Source organism: Phoca vitulina, unplaced genomic scaffold, assembly GCF_004348235.1.
Source record: "Phoca vitulina isolate PV1807 unplaced genomic scaffold, GSC_HSeal_1.0 scaffold50, whole genome shotgun sequence".
Lineage (NCBI taxonomy): Eukaryota > Metazoa > Chordata > Mammalia > Carnivora > Phocidae > Phoca > Phoca vitulina.
Window position 1 is genome coordinate 3903934 of NW_022589753.1, and position 20745 is coordinate 3924678.

The 20745-nt window shown below is 43.2% G+C and overlaps 1 protein-coding gene across 1 annotated transcript in view; it reads right to left on the bottom strand.

The window, feature by feature from the left end:
* Positions 1 to 207: 207 nt before the first annotated feature.
* The window catches only part of ZNF831 (zinc finger protein 831), a 110019-nt gene continuing 89481 nt past the window's right edge, over positions 208 to 20745 (bottom strand). Inside the window, exons 5-6 of the mRNA XM_032387580.1 lie at positions 6712 to 6875; positions 208 to 5977 (exon numbers count right to left, since the gene is read on the bottom strand). Of these exons, the coding sequence (XP_032243471.1) occupies positions 5138 to 5977; positions 6712 to 6875 (1004 nt within the window). The 3' untranslated portion in view covers positions 208 to 5137. The remainder of the gene's footprint in view (positions 5978 to 6711; positions 6876 to 20745) is intronic.

A 20745-nucleotide genomic window follows, 5' to 3' on the forward strand; every position in this document is an offset into this window, starting at 1 on the left:
ATGTTGTATGGTGACAGATGATGACTACACTTAACATTGAGAATTGTTTAAAACTGTTTAATCACTATGTTGTATACCTAAAACTAATAAAACATTGCATGTCAACTATATTTCAATAATAAAAATTTTCTTAAATAAAAGCATGTGGAAAACAAGATGAGTTAAACAGAAGTTATTAAGTAAATAATACACCCATATGTGGACATATATGGCAAAAAGCGTTAGGATGATTTTCAAATGACTGAAGTTTGGAAATAATGGGTTAATTTATTACTGTTAGAGTTTGACGAGTTAGCAAAAACACATCTCAGACCCATCAGTAAGTATGTCTGTGCCTTACGTATTTCCACTCGTACTTTTTCTCCCAATGCATTGTGTCTCCATTGACTTCAAGTGCCTTCAAGAGGTATAGATGTAGAAGACTAGTATTGTATTGGTATGTAAAAGAACTCTACTTATTCTTGTGAAGAATACGTGAACTATCTTCATAAGGAGGCACTGTTTTGAATTAAGAATGTTTTTTCTGTTGATGAATAATATTAAATATCCAAGAGACATCAATTCTAAGGGGAAAAGTTTTAGATTATTGCACTGTGGATAGTGCCCTCATGTGGCTTCAAAACTTAGCTACATTTAAGAATTTAAAAACACATTTTTAAGTTAAGAAGTCTAAAATATGGCAGACAATGACAAATGAGACACGTGGGGAATGGAAACAGCACAAGAAAATGTGGTAATTTGCCATTACCCAATCTTTTTGTTGAGTGGAATGGGATACCAATATGGCGGACAGGAGTCTGGTTCACTACTTGGGAATGATCAGGTATCGTATTCATATAGGATACTGCCTGTGATAGTTTTAGTTAAAATATTAACAAATCACACAAGACATTTTTTTTTTCAGTTTTATTTTTATCAAAACAAAATAATTTAACCATATAAAGAAGGAGATAAATTTCAACAAACAACCAAGAGGCCAATAGCTTTCCTGATCATGAACAATCAAGAGAGTAGTAAGTTCTGAACAGTTGGCTGCATATAGATGTTGAGTCATCCTCTAGGGCTCCAAGTGACAGAGATGGATTATTTTCCTGGCTCCTTTTCTTCCAATAGTGAAGCAATATGCTCAAATGTTCCTAGACTTCTTCACGTCAAATTATGTATGTGCCCACATAAGTATAAAAGCATGGGTGAAGAGAACTGTACAGGTGAAAATCTAGCACACAAGATTTTCTGGGTCCTGACACCTATATTTAATGAGTTCTGAAAGATAAAGACATGAAATTGTGCTTAAATATCAAGAAATGTAGTGTTTCAAAAGCCAAAGAGAACTCTGGGAATCACAACTGAAGTGAGGAAAAATACACAGGTTCTCTTTGCTGCAGTTGTAGAAATCTGATCACCATGGAGCCAGGCAGACCATTTTCTCCTCACCATATTAAATTATGTCTGGGGAGCTGAGCAGCAGCACGTTCCAATAATGATGACAGTTTCTCTAACTATAAAAATCTGCTGCACCAGGCAAATTTTGTGCAAAATGCAAATTTCTATGCTGGGGAAAAAATGAATAATGTGATCATTCTAAGTAATGAATGTAAATGCAAGGAAATACTTTTTGGCATAAGGCTGCAACTCGTCCATCTTTCATGCCAAGAACTGTGGTCACAATGCATTCTTGCAAGGCTACTCTTTTCCATCTGAGCCTTAGAAGAGGGATTTTAGGAAGAGAAAGTGTAACTTGCCCTCAGTTACCCATCATGCTATTGGCAGGGTTTGATTAGAGTCCAGAGGCACCCCTCACCCATCTTTTTTTAATCTCTCAGCAAATGAACCATAGGTTCTCTTGGGTTGTGAATCAAAGGGATATTCAGTTCATCCAGAATCTCCAAGGTTATACATAACAGAAGGGATGAGTTGTCCTCCATCATGCCTTACAACAAAGAAGATCCAGGTTGTCTGTTAAACACCATGTGACTTCAAAAGTCACTTAACAGTATAGGTTGCCAAGGGGGGAGGTGAAACCTCTTTCCTCCACGCATCTTTAAAAAGGGATGTCTGGCCAGGTGTAGGTACAGCTGGAGAGATAAACCAGGTGGTGAGCCTTGAGCATTACTGGTCATGGCACTTGTATACCTTGCCCTGAGAGAACAGCAAAGAATTCAAAGTGCACTTGACTTTAGTCTATGCCAGCATCCCTGGAGTGGAAGAAGCTGAGCACCAATTGGTTAAGACCCTTACCCGAAGGTACAATAAAATTAACAGCCCTAAGGAGAGGGAGGAATCCCTAATCGGTAAACTCCAGTTCGTCTTGTTCTGAAATAAATTTGTTTTCCCTTAACCATTACACAGTGCACACCTGAAGAGTAAAAGCTGCAGCAATTATCAATTGATAAAATTGAAATTTCATTTTCAATAACCCAAACTGGGTTATAGATTGCTGATAAACATAGCCCTGGGACTGCATTTCTCTTTAAGAAGCCCCACAGGAAAATTAAGATTTATAAAATCAGAGAGTATTTGTTGCTTTATAAAAGGATTCTTCATAAAAAAAAAAAAATTATACCTTAGGATGATTTCCAATAGCCAACTCCCCTAGAGTCACTCAAAATACTTTGTTTTTTTAAAAATCCACCAGAATATAGCTTTTCACAAATTCATGCTGATATAAAGTAAGGTACCCTTGTAAACATTGCTACCCGTTGCTAAATGACCAGCTGACAGGATGGCTTGGCAACCTGCTTGCCTTGGTAAGAGACACAGGGAGTCAAAGAGATGGAATCAATGTTCCACCATATTGGATCCAGGTTGGGATGTGGGAGCCAGCAATGGTGGCTCTTAGAAGGACAGAACTTCCACTACCATCTGGAGGTCAGTGCTATTTGGAGCTGTGACTTACTGATTTAGATCAGTGATCCTGCTGACAGCTTAGTAGCCACCAGGAAAGAAGTATCTGGAAGATAGTTTTCTTCCCCTAACCAGTGCGTCCCCAAACAAAGCAGTCAATTCAGCCCACAGACATGTTGTCTTCACCTCACACGGTAGTGTTCTGGTTTTGCTTTCAATTTTTGAATTATGAGCCAAATGTATAAACTGGATGACTGTACCCCCAAAATCTGGAACTCTGAAGAAAAAAAATCATACAGAGCTTCTCTGAGGTCACGTTCTTCATGGCAATACTTGGCTGAAGATGTTCATGCTTCAGTTCTCCATGGTCCCCCCGAAATGTCTTCTGTGGGGGGCCCCTCCCCATGGGGGCCACCTCAGAGCTCCCAAACCTCCTCAGGTAAAGGACAGGGAGCTCATCTGACAAGGATTAGAGCCTGGAGATGCATCCAGTTCATCTAGTCCAACTCTGATTCTCAGCTGGAGAAACTGAGGTGTAGAGGGCATGTGTCTTACCAAGATTTCCCAGCTCAGTAAGGACACAGTCAGGACTTCACTCTTCCTCCAAGACTCAGCCACTTTCCTAGACCTCCTCTCTCATTACAGGGGCATGAGTCATTCAAAGGTAGATAATCACCACATCACTTTTGTTTGGTTTAAAAAGTACACAATGAAAACAAAAGTACACAAAGTGAATACCTATCATCCTTTTACCTTCCTCCTTATGTTTTATTTGGCTGGGCTTGAAATCACTTGAATATTTATGAGCACATCTCATATATGCTAAGTCACCAGGGGAAGCTGGTCTTGCATTGAAGTTCCCTGTGAATAACTCCAAAATTGGAAAACTCACATGACGATACTTGAAACTTGCCCATCCTTAGTCCCAGGCAAGGACACGTTAAGTGTGTTCACGTGTGTGAGATGCTGTGCATTGCTGCTGCTTCTGAAGGTACAAGATGTCATATGAACATCATCACGTCAAAAGCTAAGCCAAAAGAGCTCGGCTATAAATTTCAAATTGTACAAAATCTACCAAAAGCAAGTATAAAATTTTATTGAAATGCAGCAGTGTAAATCTCTGTAAGTTTTTCCTCTCCCATTTAAGGAGAAGGAGAAGAACGCAGTAAATCTGAGGCTTCGCTCACTGAGTTGGCTGACGTCGATCAGCTATTTTCTTCTGCACAGGGGCGCACTGGCTTGGAATACGGGGGAATTTTATCTGTACTGTTCTGACTTGCACAATACAGAGGCTGATTTAATTTGACAGCAAAGTAACACCAAGCCCCCAAAATAAAATTACTGAGATGTAAAACAGCGTCAAAACTCCAATTAGTTTTGTATCCTTGAAGCTTCTGGAGGAAATCTAAAAGGCTCCCGTCACGATGAGCAGGCATCAATTTAAGCTGTAGAGATTACTAAAATGTAACCCTCTAATTGAAATTGCTCAGAGCACAATATGACAGAAAGAATCAGAGAAAAATAAGTGAATTTTTCCCCCTCAAAAAATGACTCATTACAGAGACTGTTCTATTAACTTTTAACACAGCGTTCCTTTGCAAGAGCTAAAAAAACCGAGGGTTTCAGAGGTCTCAAGAGAAAAGGCACGGGGCCCAAGAGCAGTACATGCTTGTGTCGTTGGATCATACGTAAGCACTGACCACTGGTGTAACATTTAAAGATAATCAGCATTTTACTAGATCATAGGCATTCTGAAGTATATTTACAACTTCCACTAAGGACGCAAGTTATTCTAACCAAACTGCAGTTTTTAATGAATCTGGATTTGGTTTCCAGAATGAACAGATGTATCTTGATGCCCCATCTCCTCTGCAAGCTACCCCAATTACCCAAGTGTGCTTACCACCTCTGAAGCAAACCCTCAGCTTACTGATGGAGGAAGCCGGTCGACTTGGCACTACGGGTTCGCTTGCACATAACTACGTCGACGGTGGCTGTCCTGGGTAATGCCATCTTACAGAGGAGGCAGTGGGGGCCGATGCAGAAGACATGGTTGGGAGGTGAGTGCAATCACTGTGCGCCAAGCATTCTTAGACTGGGCTCCGTTTCTGCCTTTGCCCACCTGGCACCTGGTATACCGCAGGGGGATCTGGGGAATAGGGGCTGGAGTTCGCTGGGGATGCCTTGGAAAGATCCCCAGATGGCTTTCCTCATAGGTAGGTGCTTGGTGAAAGAGAGTTCAGCTGTCTGCCCGCCTGACAGCATCTGGTTTCTGACCGCAGGCTCAGAAGCTTCACATCTCTATCACTAACCGGTCTTCATCGTCACTGCTGGTGTCACTGACCTCCACTCGAGTCTGCTTTCTCAGTCCTTCCAGACCCCTCCTCTTGACAGTTTTTGAAGGGGATTCAGGGGATTCTCTGGGCTGCCCTGGGTTAGAAGGAACCACACGATCTTTTAGAGCAGTTAATCCAGAGCCTCGACATTTCCCACTCTCATTTCCTAAAGGAGGGCAGGGCACTACCATCTCTCCACGCCCCTCCTGTCCCCCAGTAGGAAAAAACGTCTTGTGTTCCCCTTCCTCTTGGTATGAACTAGCTGAGCCTGGTCCTGATGCTGGTATTTCAAGATGAGTTTTTCCAGCTGACCCCAACAAAACCAAACCTGAAATTCTTTGCTCAGATGAAGGTCTCCCTGGCAGGACTGGTGGTGACATGCCCTCTGCGTTAGCCTTTCTGTCTGGGGGGCTTTGTGTCAGCGCCCCCCCTGCCGCTCTGTGGTCTTGCGGCTCCACACCGTGAATTCCCAGGGTTGTGTGACCTCCTCTCCCCCCCAGAGCACAAATGGCAGCCACAGAAGGAGCAACATCCTGGCAGGGAGAGGCTCCTTTGGACTCAAAGGAAGAAGGCTCTTGAGCGTCGGAGGAAATGTATGGTTTCACATCTACTGAGACTTGCTCCTGGGAGGGCAACGGTCGGGTCTCCAGCAACCCCGGGCTCAGACTTCCGCCTGGAGACAGAAGGCTGTCGGTAGCCGCGGCCACGCAGGAGCCGGGCCACTCAGACTCTCCTGACCCGGCAGCAGTGTTCCGACGGTGGCGGTCACCGCGCCCACCGGCAGCTGGAGAAATTACCTGCAAAAAAGTGCAAAGGAAAACAAATGGGGGAAGAAAGGTTAATTGGTACAAATAAAAAAAAAACTTGTGGTCAGAAACGTGGTCCTCAGTAAAACTAGGTCTTGAGTTCTTAATGATTCTTTACCAAGCATGAACTTCAACAGGATGCCCTCAATCAGTTCCCATTAATAACTAATTGGTGCATTAACTCGAGGAAAACTCCTTGTTGCCACAAAAGAGGTTGCTGAGATTGCTATGTGTTTTTACCTGGCTTTGTGAAAAACCCAATCACTCAATTATCCACCAGTTCTGAGTGCCCAGTGTTAAATTACCACTGCTCATGAGGTAGATAGATGGGCTACTTTAGAGTTACCTCGAACTTAAGTTTTTCCAGAGGAGCACTTTTTGAAGTGTGGTCTGGATTAGCATTTTTGTGCTTTTCAACCGACGCGCCCCCCCCCCCGCCCCCCCCCCCCCCAGTCCTGCCTGGCAGTGAAGTCATGTCACAGTGATGTCTGCAGCATGAGAGCATCTCTATCCTACTCAGGTACGAATTAAAAGCGTATTTAGGATTTTTAGTGATCATCCCATTCTTTCAGCACACGATGTCTGGAGGTGTTTGTGTACCTACTGGGCTTTGCGTGCTGGGTGGTGGGGCGAGTTCTGCCACCTGGGACACCAACAACAAGCAAAAGAGAGCCATTAATCTAGACAACCCACGGACAGAGACGGCTCAGAACCCTGGTCCCCACCTTCATGATTACTTGGTCCATTCCACTCCCGGCCCTTGAACTTGTGCTGGGAGAGAAGCTTCCCGAAGTTTGTCTGGAGCCATCATCCTCCTCCTTCTCTCTGTGCCCACAACCAACAGGTGATTCTGAAGAGGCACGAGACGGTTCCTCTTGCAGATTCAGACCTAAAACGGGGAGGCACGCTTACACACACCGGAAGTGATAACATCAGCAAATGGGAGTTCCCTAGGACTTTGTCTTCCTCCACAGCTCGGGGCTCATTAACCCGTGTCTCCCACAATGTGCATGGGAACCCCGCTTACCTTGAACCCACTTCACACAGCTCAATAAAACGTCTCCACTTCCGCTAAGAAATGGTAAAACCAATTCCCAAGGCAGAAAAATCCCTAAATCACATACATTTTTTTAAAAATATGTCACGTGGCTATTTTTCATCAGAGCCATCTTCCTGGCACGTTTAGGCCAGGTTAGGTTCATTTCAGGTTAGCGTGAATTCTCTGGCCATTCAACCAGTGTCAAGGGTGGACATTTCCGTCTCTATGGAAATGAGGTTTTGTCTCCATTTGAGCAGGAAGCCAGGTTGGTTTTGGTGTTGCTGTTGTTTGGTGGTGGTTATGGTTGTGATCTGGGAGGGGAGGGGGCGCCAAAGAGGGAACCTTGACAGCATCCACCAAACAGCAGCACCCTCTCAAGGGAGCAGCGGCTTCCCCTCCTGCCTCACCCATACTCACTCTCCTTTTGTCACAGTGGCCTGGGATACGGGTCAGAAGGCCCACAGAATTGCAGAGAGGATGGATTACATCATGAAATGAAATCAGAAAAAATTCTAGCATGGCTGTGCCACCAGAGAAAAGCATTAGATCCCCTTTCAAATTTGCTTTCATTTTGATTAAAGTTACATATGCACAGAGTTTCAAAAAGTCGAATCTTTCTACTTATTAAGAAAAATAGCAATGCTTGCCAACCCACTCACCTTTTCCCGCTTTGGATTCTTTTGATATTTATCTCCTTCACTTTTAATAACATGCTTATAGCACTACTTCTTGATCTTTATTTTTTTTCAGTTTGGAGGAGAGCCTGTAACTTCTCAGGATGAGAGAGGGGCATTCACCTCTTTCTCCAGCACCCCTGGATCCAGAACCTTCATTCCCCCCCCCACCCACCACGTATGCACACTTTCCACCCCATCTCCTCACAACAGTTCTGTAAATATGATGTCATAATTTTGTTTAGGAGAATAGTGTTTACATGTTTAGGACCATGTCTCTCACTGCTGAGCCACGTAATGTGCCGTGACTACACGGTCTTTCTGGCCAACACTGTTTTCCCTGGAGTTAACAACTACCTCGTTTTTAAATTTTGCTTGGTTGTCCGTAGACCTAGCACTAAAACTAGCCTCCCACCTCCTTCTCAATTGTCTGAGGTTTTGTTTCCTTTCCTTAGAAGGATCGCTCTTCAAATTCTCTGACCTGCCCCCAGTGGCCCGCTGCTCCCTGGGCCCACTGTGTGGCTGTGCCCCCAGATCCCCTTCACCCCACTGTGGCGATTCTCCTCACCTCCTTGGTCCTGGAGCCCCCCACTTCTGTTTCCTTGCTTTCCTAATGCAAAGCTTCCCGCAGCTTTGTGAGAAAGGGTGTGTGAAATAAAATTGTTTAGACTTCAGTCTGCCACTTGTTAGGGTATAACTTTCTGAATTAGAAATCATTTGCTTTCAGAACCAAAGACACAGCTCTGTTGAGTTCTAGTTGTTAGGAAGTCTGGAGCCAACATGATTTATGATTCATGATCCTTTGGGCAAAACCTTTTTGTGTTTTGTCTCTCTGGAAACTCCTAGACTCTTATTTGTTCAGTGTCTCCATGGTCCTGGGTTTATTTTCATTCCTTGTCTGGGCATTCAATGTGCCCTTTCAATCTGAATCATGTCCTTCGGTTTTGGGAAAACATGATGCTGTTTCTTTGATATTTATTCTCCTGTTTCATCTTTTCTCTCTTTCTAGAACTGCTCTTGGTAAGTTATTGGGCTTCCTTGTCTAATCCTCTTTTTCTTATCTTTTCTCTCCTATCTCCTACTTGTCTTTTTATTTTATTTTTGGGATTTTCTATTCCAACTCATAATTTCCTATTTCTGCTATCATGTCTTTAATTTCTAAAAGCCTATTATTATTTTCCTCTTTAGAGCACCCTGTTGTTACTTCATGGCTCCAGTATCTTCCATTGTGTCTCTGGCAATATTAATAACGGTTTGTGGCCACTGTTGTTCTTGCTTAAGTTTGCCTCTCCCTACATGGTCTTTCTTCCAAGTTCCTTTTGTTCTCATTTGTTTTCATCTTTCCCTTTCATATTAAAGACTGTCCTGCGGTATCCAGCAATCCTAAATATCCACCCACGTCTAGGAAACAGGCACTACACAACAGACTGGGAGCTCTTTACATGTGCACTTTGTCAACTGGGGCCACCCTGCGGGGTTATCTGTTTGCCGTGTTTAAGTGGGAAGCCCTGAAATAATTCTCTGGGTCTTCCACGAGGACTAGAAGGACTAGACAGCTTCCGTGTGAGGAGTCCTCCAATCTCCTGCCTGGAAAGTACAGACCTACTTCTTATATCTCGAGGGGTAGGTGACTAGATTAGCAAGTGCATTAATCCTGAGCAAATCAACTCTGAAAATCTATAGGAAAGTGCAACGGTTTGGGAAAGGAAGTAGTCATTTTACCTTTAATACAATTTTCACTTGAGCACCTGCGTATCGACACAGAACCAGGCTTTTGGTATTCCATTCATTTGCTCGACAAACATGACTTGGGCCCGTTCAGTGAGGCAGGTGCCATGCTGCTGGCCCCCCAAACACTGGAGAACAAGATGGAGGTGCCCTGGCCCTCGAGAGCCTCTGCTTCAGTAGGGAAGAGAGACAAAGACCAGTCAACTGATAAGATCATTTCCAGTTGTGCCAGGGGTCATGAAGGAAATGAGCACAGGGTGGGGCTATCACAGAGCGTAAATAGCAGCAGAGGGCTGCAGACAGAGACTGATGGTAAGCAGGGAGGGGAGCATGTTCCTGTCACTGTAAACAGGGGCTCTTCCAGAGAGTCGCAGTCGATATGGGGCACATGACACGGAGTGGTAGGCACGTGACTGCTGCCCATACCGAGGAAGGCCTCTCTGAAGAAGCAACATCTGAAATGAAACTTTCAGGGTGAGAAAGAACCAGCCCAGGAAGGCCATTCCAGGTGAAGGAGGAACAGATGCAGAGACCCTGCGGTGGGAAGGAGCCTGGGGGGGTTGAGGAACCCGGTGGGAGGCCATGATGGAGGAAGGGTGGTGAGCAAGGGGGCAGGACACAAAATGAAGGTGGGGAAGCCAGCAGGGGCTCAGATCTTGTCAGGTGCAGGCAGCTGCGGAAAGGGGCTTAGATTTTTTCCACATTCACTGTGAAGCAACCATTGTTTCCAGCGGGGGGTCCCCATCTTCTCAAAATGCATAGATGACTGCGGTCTGGACCCTGGGGCTTACCAGGGCAATCCAGTGGCCAGATGAGACGGCAAGCAAAGGCAGTGGACATCAAAACAGAGAAAATAGATGGATTCAAGCTATATCTTCATTCCCCCCCCCCCAAGAAAAATCACCAAAAGATAATAATGACGATAACGTTTCTATAGCCCCCTGGCTTACCAAGCACAAGCACCTCACTCTAAGTGGATTAAGCTGGGTCCCCACAGTGACAAAACAACCAGGCAATTCATTCAATTCAATGAAGAAGGAAAACCAATTAGTATAGAGAAAATAATCAGATTGGCCAAATGTCTTCTCAGCAGGTTGTTTGGGTTTTGAAGCTTAACGGAAAGGCCATGTGCGCATTTGACCAATACTTTCTGACTCATCTGAGAGCACGAAGGGAGAAAATCCATTGATTTAATTTGCTTTTGACCTACAGTCTACAGAGAAAAGTGAGTTATCTTTAATAATTGTGAAAAATGCCCAAATAATGTCACTGAAGTGTGTTAAACTAATTTGGATTATTGAAGAAAGATGCTAACTCGCTTTTAAATGAATGGCCCTTTTCAAAAAGTAAGTGGCGCCCTGGCCAAATGTTAAAGCACAGAATGTGATCCTGTTTACGGCACAGTGTCCCTCTGTGAATCACTTCCTACATCTTCAGAAATGATGGACTCTGCCATCTTCACGCAATCTTCAGAAATTCGACCGCTCTCGCACAATTATGTGAATCTTCTTAAGAAAGCACCTCTCATCTGAGCTCCGCATGCCATTCTGTTCTCCCCCTGATGAAAGGCTGCGCTTTTAATCATCTCCCTCAGAAATAATTGCCAAGCCACATTGAGAGGAAGAGACTGCTTAAAACGTTGGAGCAAATTTAAATTTAGCCATCTTGAAAAGGCTACCAGAAACTGTAAAATAATTAGAAAATGGAGTGAAGCAGGCTGATGAAACTCACAGAACTGTCAACTTTTTCAGAGCCAAGCCTCCTCCCAAGCCAAAGCCCCTCCTGGGCTTTACGGAAATGCTAATAGACATATTACTCAAATATCATTATCAGAAAATGTAAGTAAATGGATACATTTCCTTCGGTTGCCCCAATACACCAAAAACTCCATTAATTTGGAGACCAGAGATTCTGAATTATATAAAAGGAAGGGGTAAAAATGAGTCTACCATGTTGGCCTTCTAAGAAAGCTACAAGCATAAATAAGAACACAAGAGTGATCTCCTAGACTATGAGCTGATCTGAGATTAAATTGTTTAGGAGCATCCCTGCCATTGAAGGATGCACAATGTGTGAGTAAGAAAAATTTGCAGTTATTTAAGAAAGGTTGGGTAGAACTTGAAAAGTAGTCACTATATTGGCAGATGTTTGCTCATTTGTTCAAATGTTTGCTGAACCCATTTTTCTGAGTCCCTATTTGTTGAGCCCATTTATGAGCCCATATTTTTAAGCCTAACTATCCACTGAGCCCATATTTACTGAGTACTGAGTACAGCCAATACTCTGTGCCAAGAACCGTGGTGAACACAGGCAATTCATTGAGTGGCAAACGAGGCACCCATTACCATCTAATGGGGGAGAGATGCAGCCAGCAAATAATGACGCAGAAAATTCGCCAAGCAAACACTATGAAGGGAAAAGTGGAAGGAGCCATGAGATGGTGAAAATGGGGCCCTGACTCCACCTAGACCCGTGGAGGATAGTAGAAGCGTACACTCTGCAAGAATGTGTGGACACTGCACCTATGGGCTGGTTCTCTCTCCACTAAGTCTCAACCATTCACTCATGTTATTATTCAGCCAAAATTTTTAAGGCTCTGTTTCATGCCAGACATTGTACTAAAATATTTTTGCAGGTAAATTCATCTGCTTCCTTGATCCTACTATAAGCTTCATTGGTAAGGACTCTGTGGAAGGGTGATGGAAGACAGGACTTCTTCCTCTCAGGCAGAGCCTGGGGGACTTCGATCCTAATCAGAAAGTGATCATGAGCCAGCAGGCGGCAGCCGGAGACCTGAGTTCCACGGACAAGGGTGATGCGAGGACCACAAGGACGCCTTCATCAGGGAGAGTCTCAGTGTCTCTGTGCCACCCTAATGCAGTCTGGTGGGAGTTTGCCTCTAAGTAATCACAAACAAATCTTTTACTTCAGAAACTGCTTTTCCTTGTGGTTTTCATCTCTTGTCTATATCTTTTTTTTTAGAAGGGGGAAGGGGCAGAGGGAGAGAGAGAACCTTAAGCAGACTCCATGCCCAGCACAGAGCCCAACGTAGGGCTCAATACAACGACCCTGAGATCATTACCTGAACTGAAATCAAGAGTCGGACACTTAACCAACTGAGCCACACAGGTGTCCCTCTTGTGTATATATTTGATGAAAGGCAATCAATCAGGACAAGAATTCTCCCCACACGGAAATTCTTCACTTAAACTGTGTTTAGTGCAAAGTGTGGTTTAAAATCTTGCTTTCGGGGGCGCCTGGGTGGCTCAGTCAGTTGGGCGTCTGCCTTCAGCTCGGGTCATGATCCCAGTGTCCTGGGATTGAGCCCCACATCGGGCTCACTGCTCCATGGGGAGTCTGCTTCTCCCTCTCCCTCTCTCTCTCTCTGTCTCTCATGAATAAATAAATAAAATCTTTAAAAAAAAATCTTACTTTCAGTTAAAAGTTTTATCATGCCCAGGCAGGAGCGTGACTTTAAGACACACAGCAAAAATAGGATTATGAAATCACATAAGGAAAAAAGAAGATTATAAAAGAAATGCCATTTGGAACATTATAAATGCCAAGGCTGCACCTAGCTGATCTACTTCATGTACTGTTATTCCAGAATTTTCTTGTTGCTAAATGAGAATTGTCTACACAATTGTCTACACAACTCTCTTCCCTAGGACATACACCTGCAACATCCTCTCATCTTTTCTCAAGATTTACACCCTAGAATGAAGGAGGAATTATTCTGTTTCAGCAATTTCAGAGCACTAAGACTTAACTAATGGCTTTCGGGAAAGAATACTTCTCTATTAATTCTAACGAGAAAAGATGTAGAGAAGTCATTAGCTCCTGTCAGAGAAGGAGAGCGAAGGCACCGGGGGAGAAGGGCCCTGGAGAGACCCCTCTCCAAACCCTCCTGTGTCTTCTTCCTGACACTCGACTTGCTTTCCAAGGGGCACCCAGGTGAGAATAGGGAGGGGAGAGGTTAGCTCCCAAGGTGCCACCATGAACTCACAAAAGGAAACCACTGCCAAGCGCCCAGTGAACAAAGGCAGCATCTACCTTTATTCTAGGGACTTATTCAGCCTCTTCATACACTAGTTAGAAATTGTACCTTTTATGTGTGTGTAATTAGGTAAAGCTTTTACTTCAGAAACCACCTGTAATCACGGCATCTCTACATTTCTGTTCCTGAGATGAAAGGAATGTGTTTTGATCACTTTCTCCTCTCAGATATTTTCTCCAAACTCGGTGCATGGGGCTGGTTTGAAACATTTCAGGGACTTTAAAGCTTGGTCGTGTACAGAATTCAACAATGTGCCTTCATAAAGTGAAACATAGGCCTACAGAATAGAGAAACATAATGAAAATGGCTCAGGCCCATGCTTTGAAAAGTTTACCTCAAAACTGGCTGAGGAAGATGGGTTTTGTGATCTGTCTGAAGCAGTGGTTCTTAACTGGGGGTGATGTGCCGAGACTTTCTGTGGTCATCCTGACTCAAGTGGGGCATGGCCCTGGCATCTCATACAAGGAGGAGGCAGCCAGAGAGCTGGTGCCCCGGATGGCCCCACAGGGAGGGACCCGGCCCCCAGGTCAGCAGAGTCACACTGCAGATGCCCCACTTTAAACCAAGAGTCACAAACTCAAATGCTGTAGGGTCAGGCAAATAACATAAACGAGGGATGCTGCCTGGAGCTGGGGACTGTGGTGAATGGAGGGCATGCCGAGGTCTGAGGCACAGCTGACTCCCAGCTCTGCTGACTGAGACTGGGAAGGACCAAGTTCACCACATCTGTCCATTTTCCAAGAGAAACCAAAAAACTGGATTCTATGTGTTTGTAAACACTGATAATGAATTAATTTTCAAACAACAACACTGTGCTAACCAATGTGCCCACAGCCCGAATCTGGCCAAGGAGGGGACAGTTTGTGACCCCTTGTTAGTTACGAAGCTCAAGTACTCCAACAGTGATGGTAAGGCTTGAGGCCTCACCAAGGCCTCCCTCTTTTTTTTTTTTTTAAAGATTTTATTCATTTATTTGACAGAGAGAGACACAGCGAGAGAGGAAACACAAGCAGGGGGAGTGGGAGAGGGAGAAGCAGGCTTCCCCGCGGAGCAGGGAGCCCGATGCGGGGCTCGATCCCAGCACCCTGGGATCATGACCTGAGCCGAAGGCAGATGCTTAATGACTGAGCCACCCAGGCACCCCCAGGCCTCACATTTAACGGGAGCCAAGTTTCTTTTTAAAAATGCTGTTGGGGGCGGGGGGCGCCTGGGTGGCTCAGTCGTTAAGCATCCACCTTCGGCTCAGGTCATGATCCCGGGGTCCTGGGATCGAGCCCCGCATCGGGTTCCCTGCTCAGCAGGAAGCCTGCTTCTCCCTCTCCCGCTCCCCCCTGCTTGTGTTCCCTCTCTCGCTGTGTCTCTCTCTGTCAAAATGAATGGATAAAATCTTCAAAAAAAAAAAAAATGCTGTTGAGGGGCACCTGGGTGGCTCAGTCGTTAAGTGTCTGCCTTCAGCTCAGGTCATGATCCCTGGGTCCTGGGATCGAGCCCCGCATCGGGCTCCCTGCTCGGCAGGAAGCCTGCTTCTCCCTCTCCCACTCCCCCTGCTTGTGTTCCTGCTCCCGCTCTCTCTCTCTGTCAAATAAATAAATAAAATCTTTTTAAAAAAATAAAAAATAAAAATGCTGTTGAAAACTATGGAAGAATAAACGTTTTTCAGAGAAAGACATGTATCATATGACCTCACTGATATGAGGAATTCTTAATCTCAGGAAACAAACTAGGGTTGCTGGAGTGGGGGGTGGGGTGGGAGGGATGGGGTGACTGGGTGATGGACACTGGGGAGGGTATGTGTTCTGGTAAGCGCTGTGAATTGTGCAAGACTGTTGAATCTCAGATCTGTACCTCTGAAACAAATAATGCAATATATGTTAAGAAAGAAAAAAAGAAGAAGAAGAATGTAGCAGGAGGGGAAGAATGAAGGGGGGGAAATCGGAGGGGGAGAAGAACCATGAGAGACAATGGACTCTGAAAAACAAACTGAGGGTTCTAGAGGGGAGGGGGTTGGGAGGATGGGTTAGCCTGGTGATGGGTATTGAGGAGGGCACGTTCTGCATGGAGCACTGGGTGTTATGCACAAACAATGAATCAGGGAACACTATATCTAAAACTAATGATGTAATGTATGGGGATTAACATAACAATAAAAAAATTTAAATAAAAAAAAATAAATAAATAAAATAAAATTATATTTAATGCTTATTAGAATCCAACAAACTAACATTTAAAGATCATCCTTTGGAAATACTTCTAAGGCAATATATGGTTTTCATTAATTGAAAGAAAAATGTCCTCCATTGGATCAAGTTAAAAATAAATCACTCTAATAAGAAAAAAAAAAAAAAAAAAAAGAATAAACGTTTTTTAAAAGTACTTTGGTAGTACCTTACGTGGTGAAATATATAATTATAGAATATAAAATTGAGCCAAAATATTTCCTGCAGCAAAAGTTGTGGTAGAAAAACAACAGCAATCAACAGGAACATCCATGGATATGGGAAGGGTTGAATTCAAAAATTATGATACAGCTATACCGTGGGATTTTATGCCATTATTAAAATGATCAATCAATCTATAATATAGGCCTAGAATTTTATACAAGATAGATGAAGAAAAAAGAGTTGCAGATTTCTACATATGGGATGACTCTATTTGTGAAAAAACAAGAGACTGAAGTGTCTGTTCTTATTTGTATGTACACGGAGGAAGGTGTGCAGGGAACATGAGCTGAACTCTGGTAGCCTCAGGGAGCCACGAGGCTGGGGACGATCAAGCTCTGCTCAGATATGTCGATGTTGCTCTCTTTGTTGCAACAAGCATGGTATTGCTTTATTCATTTGAAAGAAAAATAAGAGACAAATGATGGCACTGGCCCTAAAATTCACACTGAACATAATAAGGAAAAGCCCCCGGGTGTGCCTGGCGTGTTCGGGCAAAGCTAAGGGTCAGGTCAGTTCAGTCAGAATACAACACAACTGCTGATAGAGGGATCGAAAGCCTCACACTCTGGTGTGTAATGAAAGTTCTGCTTCTCAGACAAAGAACAGGGGAGACTCACCAAAGAAGAGAAAAATACATTTTTCCATCTCTAACCAAATCTGGAACATTTCTGCACTACCTTAATTTTTTTTGAAATTTCGCCTCTTCTGAGCAATCATTTTTCAATCTCTTTTTTTCAGAAACCACTTTTCTCTATGGTTCGAATTTCTCTTCTCTTTCTCTGATGAAAGGCAATCAGTTTGAGAACACTTCACTTGCCATTTTCTCCAAAAAAAACATATTTAGTGGGAAAGTATGCTTAAAATCTTTTGGTAGGTTGAAACTTTAATCACACTCAGACAATAAGAGAATGCTCTAAAATGAAGAGAGGACAAATTGTGGGGGAAAAGGAAAACTAAATGGAGAACAAAAAATTGCTAATATTATTTGAATTATTTAGTGCCAAAATTGAGTCAAGAGAATCCACTTTATGGACCATTACTTTCAAAGTTTCTTAACTCTAAATGAAACTGTAGAGAAAAAAGTTCAGGCTCTGGAATGTAATTGATGTGTTTAAGCGATTGTCTCATCATTTCTTAAGATTTACACCCTGGAGAAGGAGGTGTTATCCTGTTTCAGCAATTCTGTAAGCAATATTACTTAACTAATGGCTTTAGGAAAAGAATATCTCCCCATTAATTCTGACAGGAAAAATAATGGTACAGAGCCATTAGCTCTCGTCAGAGAGGTGGGGAGGGAGTTCGTGGATTTGGAACCCTGGCGTTCAGGCTGCCATTCTGTTTCTCTTAGGAAAACACTTTGAGGTGATTTGTGACAGAGGGAGCAGGGCACGACCAACACCAAGGGAGCCCTACCTCTCCCATTCCACTCATGGCAGACTAACACAAGTTTAAAGGCTAAAAAGGGAAAAAAAATTGAATCTGCTTAATTTCAGAGAATTACATCACCATGCCCACTTAATATTTAGCTATTCTACCTCTTCAACACGATTAGGTAAACCTTTTATCTCAGAAAGTACCTGTCAGAGAAGTTCTCTTTACCTTTTCTGTTTTTTCAATGAAAGACAGCTGCTTTGATAATGTTAGCCTCAGAGGCATTTTCTCTAAACTATGTTCATGGGGGAAAAAAATCTAGTTAAAATATTTCAGTCACTTAAAAGCTTAGTTAGGTGCAGAATTCAAAGGATGAGATCCCAGTGAGAAAGAAAGTCAATGAGACACAGAGAAAGAACAGAGTGGCTCCCTCACCCTGGAATTAATACAGGTTTATTGTCCATGACTGAAGCAGCTCAGTTCTACCTCGTTGATGCAACATAGGCGTAGCTGAAGAGAAGGAAATTAGAACATAATTACACCGTGATTGGTATTGTGGTAAATGCCACAAAGAGATGAGTTATGAATCATACCACAAGGACATCTAGTCTGGCTTGAGCCTCAGGAGCGACCAGCCTACAGACCCACTAAAATGTCACCTCACAAAACCATCCAAGGAGCCAACGTGATGAAGAAGGCTCAACCTGGTTCTTCAGAGAGAACATGGCTGAAGGACCCATCAGAGGGACAGGAAAACGCATTTACTGAAAACCTCACGACATGCCTGAGTATTTCCCTCTCCTAATGCGATTTTCTGAAAGTTTGTCTCTTCCAAGTAATCATATATTTTATTTCAGAAACTACTTTTCTTAGTGGTACTCATTTCTTTTTTGTTTCTTTGATGAAATGCAATCAATTTAAGATTTTCATCTCAGAGAATTTTTCTTTCCCTGAAAGATGTTTAGTGGAAAGTCATGTTTAAGATCAATCCTTAAGTTAAAAGTTAATGCCCAGATCATAATCATGTACCTAAAATTTACAGAGCAAATGCAGACAATGAGGTGAAGGGGGAAAAAATACAATTATTGGAAATACCATTTGAAATCTATAATGCCAAGATTGAAATCAAGAGTATCTACTCTTTGAATTATTATTTTCAATGCCACTCATTACTAAACGAGTCTATAAAAGACAGTCCATTTCTCAAAATATAATTGAGGTATTTGAAAGAGCTCACTTTTCCTCAAGATTTGCATCCTTAAAAAGAAGAAATTGATCCATTCCAATGATAATAGCTGGGAAGAAAGATCTTCCCTTTTCTACTTCATTAATCCTGATAAGGGGGAAAAATGGACTAATTTCAAACTAGAAACAAAGACAAGAAAGAAAATATTGGAGTTGGCCTCATCAATTTTGGTTTTCCAATCACCTTAGGAAAGAAAACATTCTCAGCCCAGTCTCTGTGAAAAGATAAATGGTCAGGGAGAATCTAGCTCTTCCCTCAATCCTAAATTGTAGACGAATAAAACCTAATTTGACGAGAAAATCAGGTAAAGAGGAGGAGGGAACACTCTTCTGTTTCCATGGCGTGTTTAGATACACTACCTTGTGTGGCACAGAGGTCATTTCTTACTTCGGAACACCTGCCAGTGCGGTGCTCTTTGCTTTCTTGAGGAAAGGCAAGTGTTTGGAAAGCTGGAAACCCTCTTCCACTCAGATACTTTTTCTAAACATTAGTGGGAAAGCCTGTTTAAAATATTCCAGTAATGTAAAGTCCCGCACACAGACAGAATTCAATAGCATTTCTTACATACTATTTGAGGGCAAGGGGACCAGGATAAAGGGAAAGAAGAGAAGTGACATCCAAATACTCTTTAAAAACTTTCATACCAAAGTTTACTCAAGAATGTGTGGCTTTCTTAATAATGGCAGAACCCCGACTGAGTGGACTATGCCAGTCATTGAAATACTTGCAACTTGGCTTGATCTTTTCTCAAGAACCCCACCTCAAAAGAAACAGAACTCCTGTCACTGCAATCCTGCAGCGACGCAGCTCAAGTAGTGTTTTTTGAGCAAAAGCCTCTACATGGTTTCTATGGATCCTGACACAAAAATACAGGGGGATGGTCACAAGTTCTTTCAGACCCCAGCGGGGAATGAAATGTCAAGAGTTGCCCGTGCCCTGCTTGGGAAGACCACGGACACTTGCACTCACAGGTTCCCTGTACCTCGGAAGCTGAGACGCAGGCAACAAAGAGGGAAGGAGGAACAATAGGAAGACATGGGCCAAATTCTCACAGAATTATATGAAGTCACTCTTTTGTCCTCACACCAGCTTTAGAAATCCTCCCTTTTATGATGTGGAACTTGAGGTACTTTTTTTTTTTTTTTTTTTTAACTTCAGAAACTCTCTCCCAGACTCAGAGTAGAGCCTTTAGCCTCCTCTGAACTTGATCAGTCTGGAAATTCAAAAGCTCAGGTACACGTGCAACCAAAAGACTACCTAGAAATAGGGGTAAGACCACCAATGGAACAGGAAGGAAAGACAGAGAATACAAAAGAGAGAAAACTGCCCCAGAAATCATTCTGAATCCCAACTAATCAAGAAATTGAATTTCTAGATTTTTTTTTTATGTAGCCATTGACATAGTGGAACCATCTAGAAAGTCCAAACTGTGAGGCATTTTAAAAATCTTTATACCTTTCCTGAAGACTTCTACTCCACCACCCCCCAAAAAGCTGTTTGTTTTGTAGTTCTAAAGCAATATAGGAAAGGAAATCCGTGGTCTGAGAGAAAACGGGAGGTGCCCTTCAACTTCTGTCTGGAAAAGACTGTAAACAACATCGTGCACCTAGAAATTCCACCTGGAGAAGGGGTGGAGAGTGGAGTGGGAGATGAATCTTGAGGCAGATACACAGTTCTGCAATAATGACCTACAGGAGCTGAGGGGTGTGTGGCAAGAATGGAATTTAAGACACTCAAACCCGCTAGAGGGAGAGGAGACAATCTGTGCGAGCTCCTGCCTTGGAGCAGCTCCCAGAATGCTCCCCACCAGCAGCCCTGGGCAGGCGCGGGGTGAGGGCATTGGCAGCCCTTCCCACTAGCTGTCCACTTGCTCATTCTCTTGAAGGAAAGACAGCTAGGTTGGTAAGATTAGCTCTCCAAAATCTTCTCCCCATAGAAGGCACAGGGTCTGTTTAGAATGTGCACAGAATGAGATGAAAATTCAATTAAGTACAGAAAACAAGGGTCCAATGAAAGGAGACTCAAGGTGGGGGGGGGGGGGGTGTTGTCACTGAAAAATCATTCAAGAAAGCCTCTTGACTTGTCTTTAAAAATATGTTATTACTAAATTCAAATCAGAGAAAGAATACACAGCTTAAATTATCATGGAGTAAACTAACATAATGGTTTTGAAATAAAGTAGTTTACACTGTTTCTGTGAATG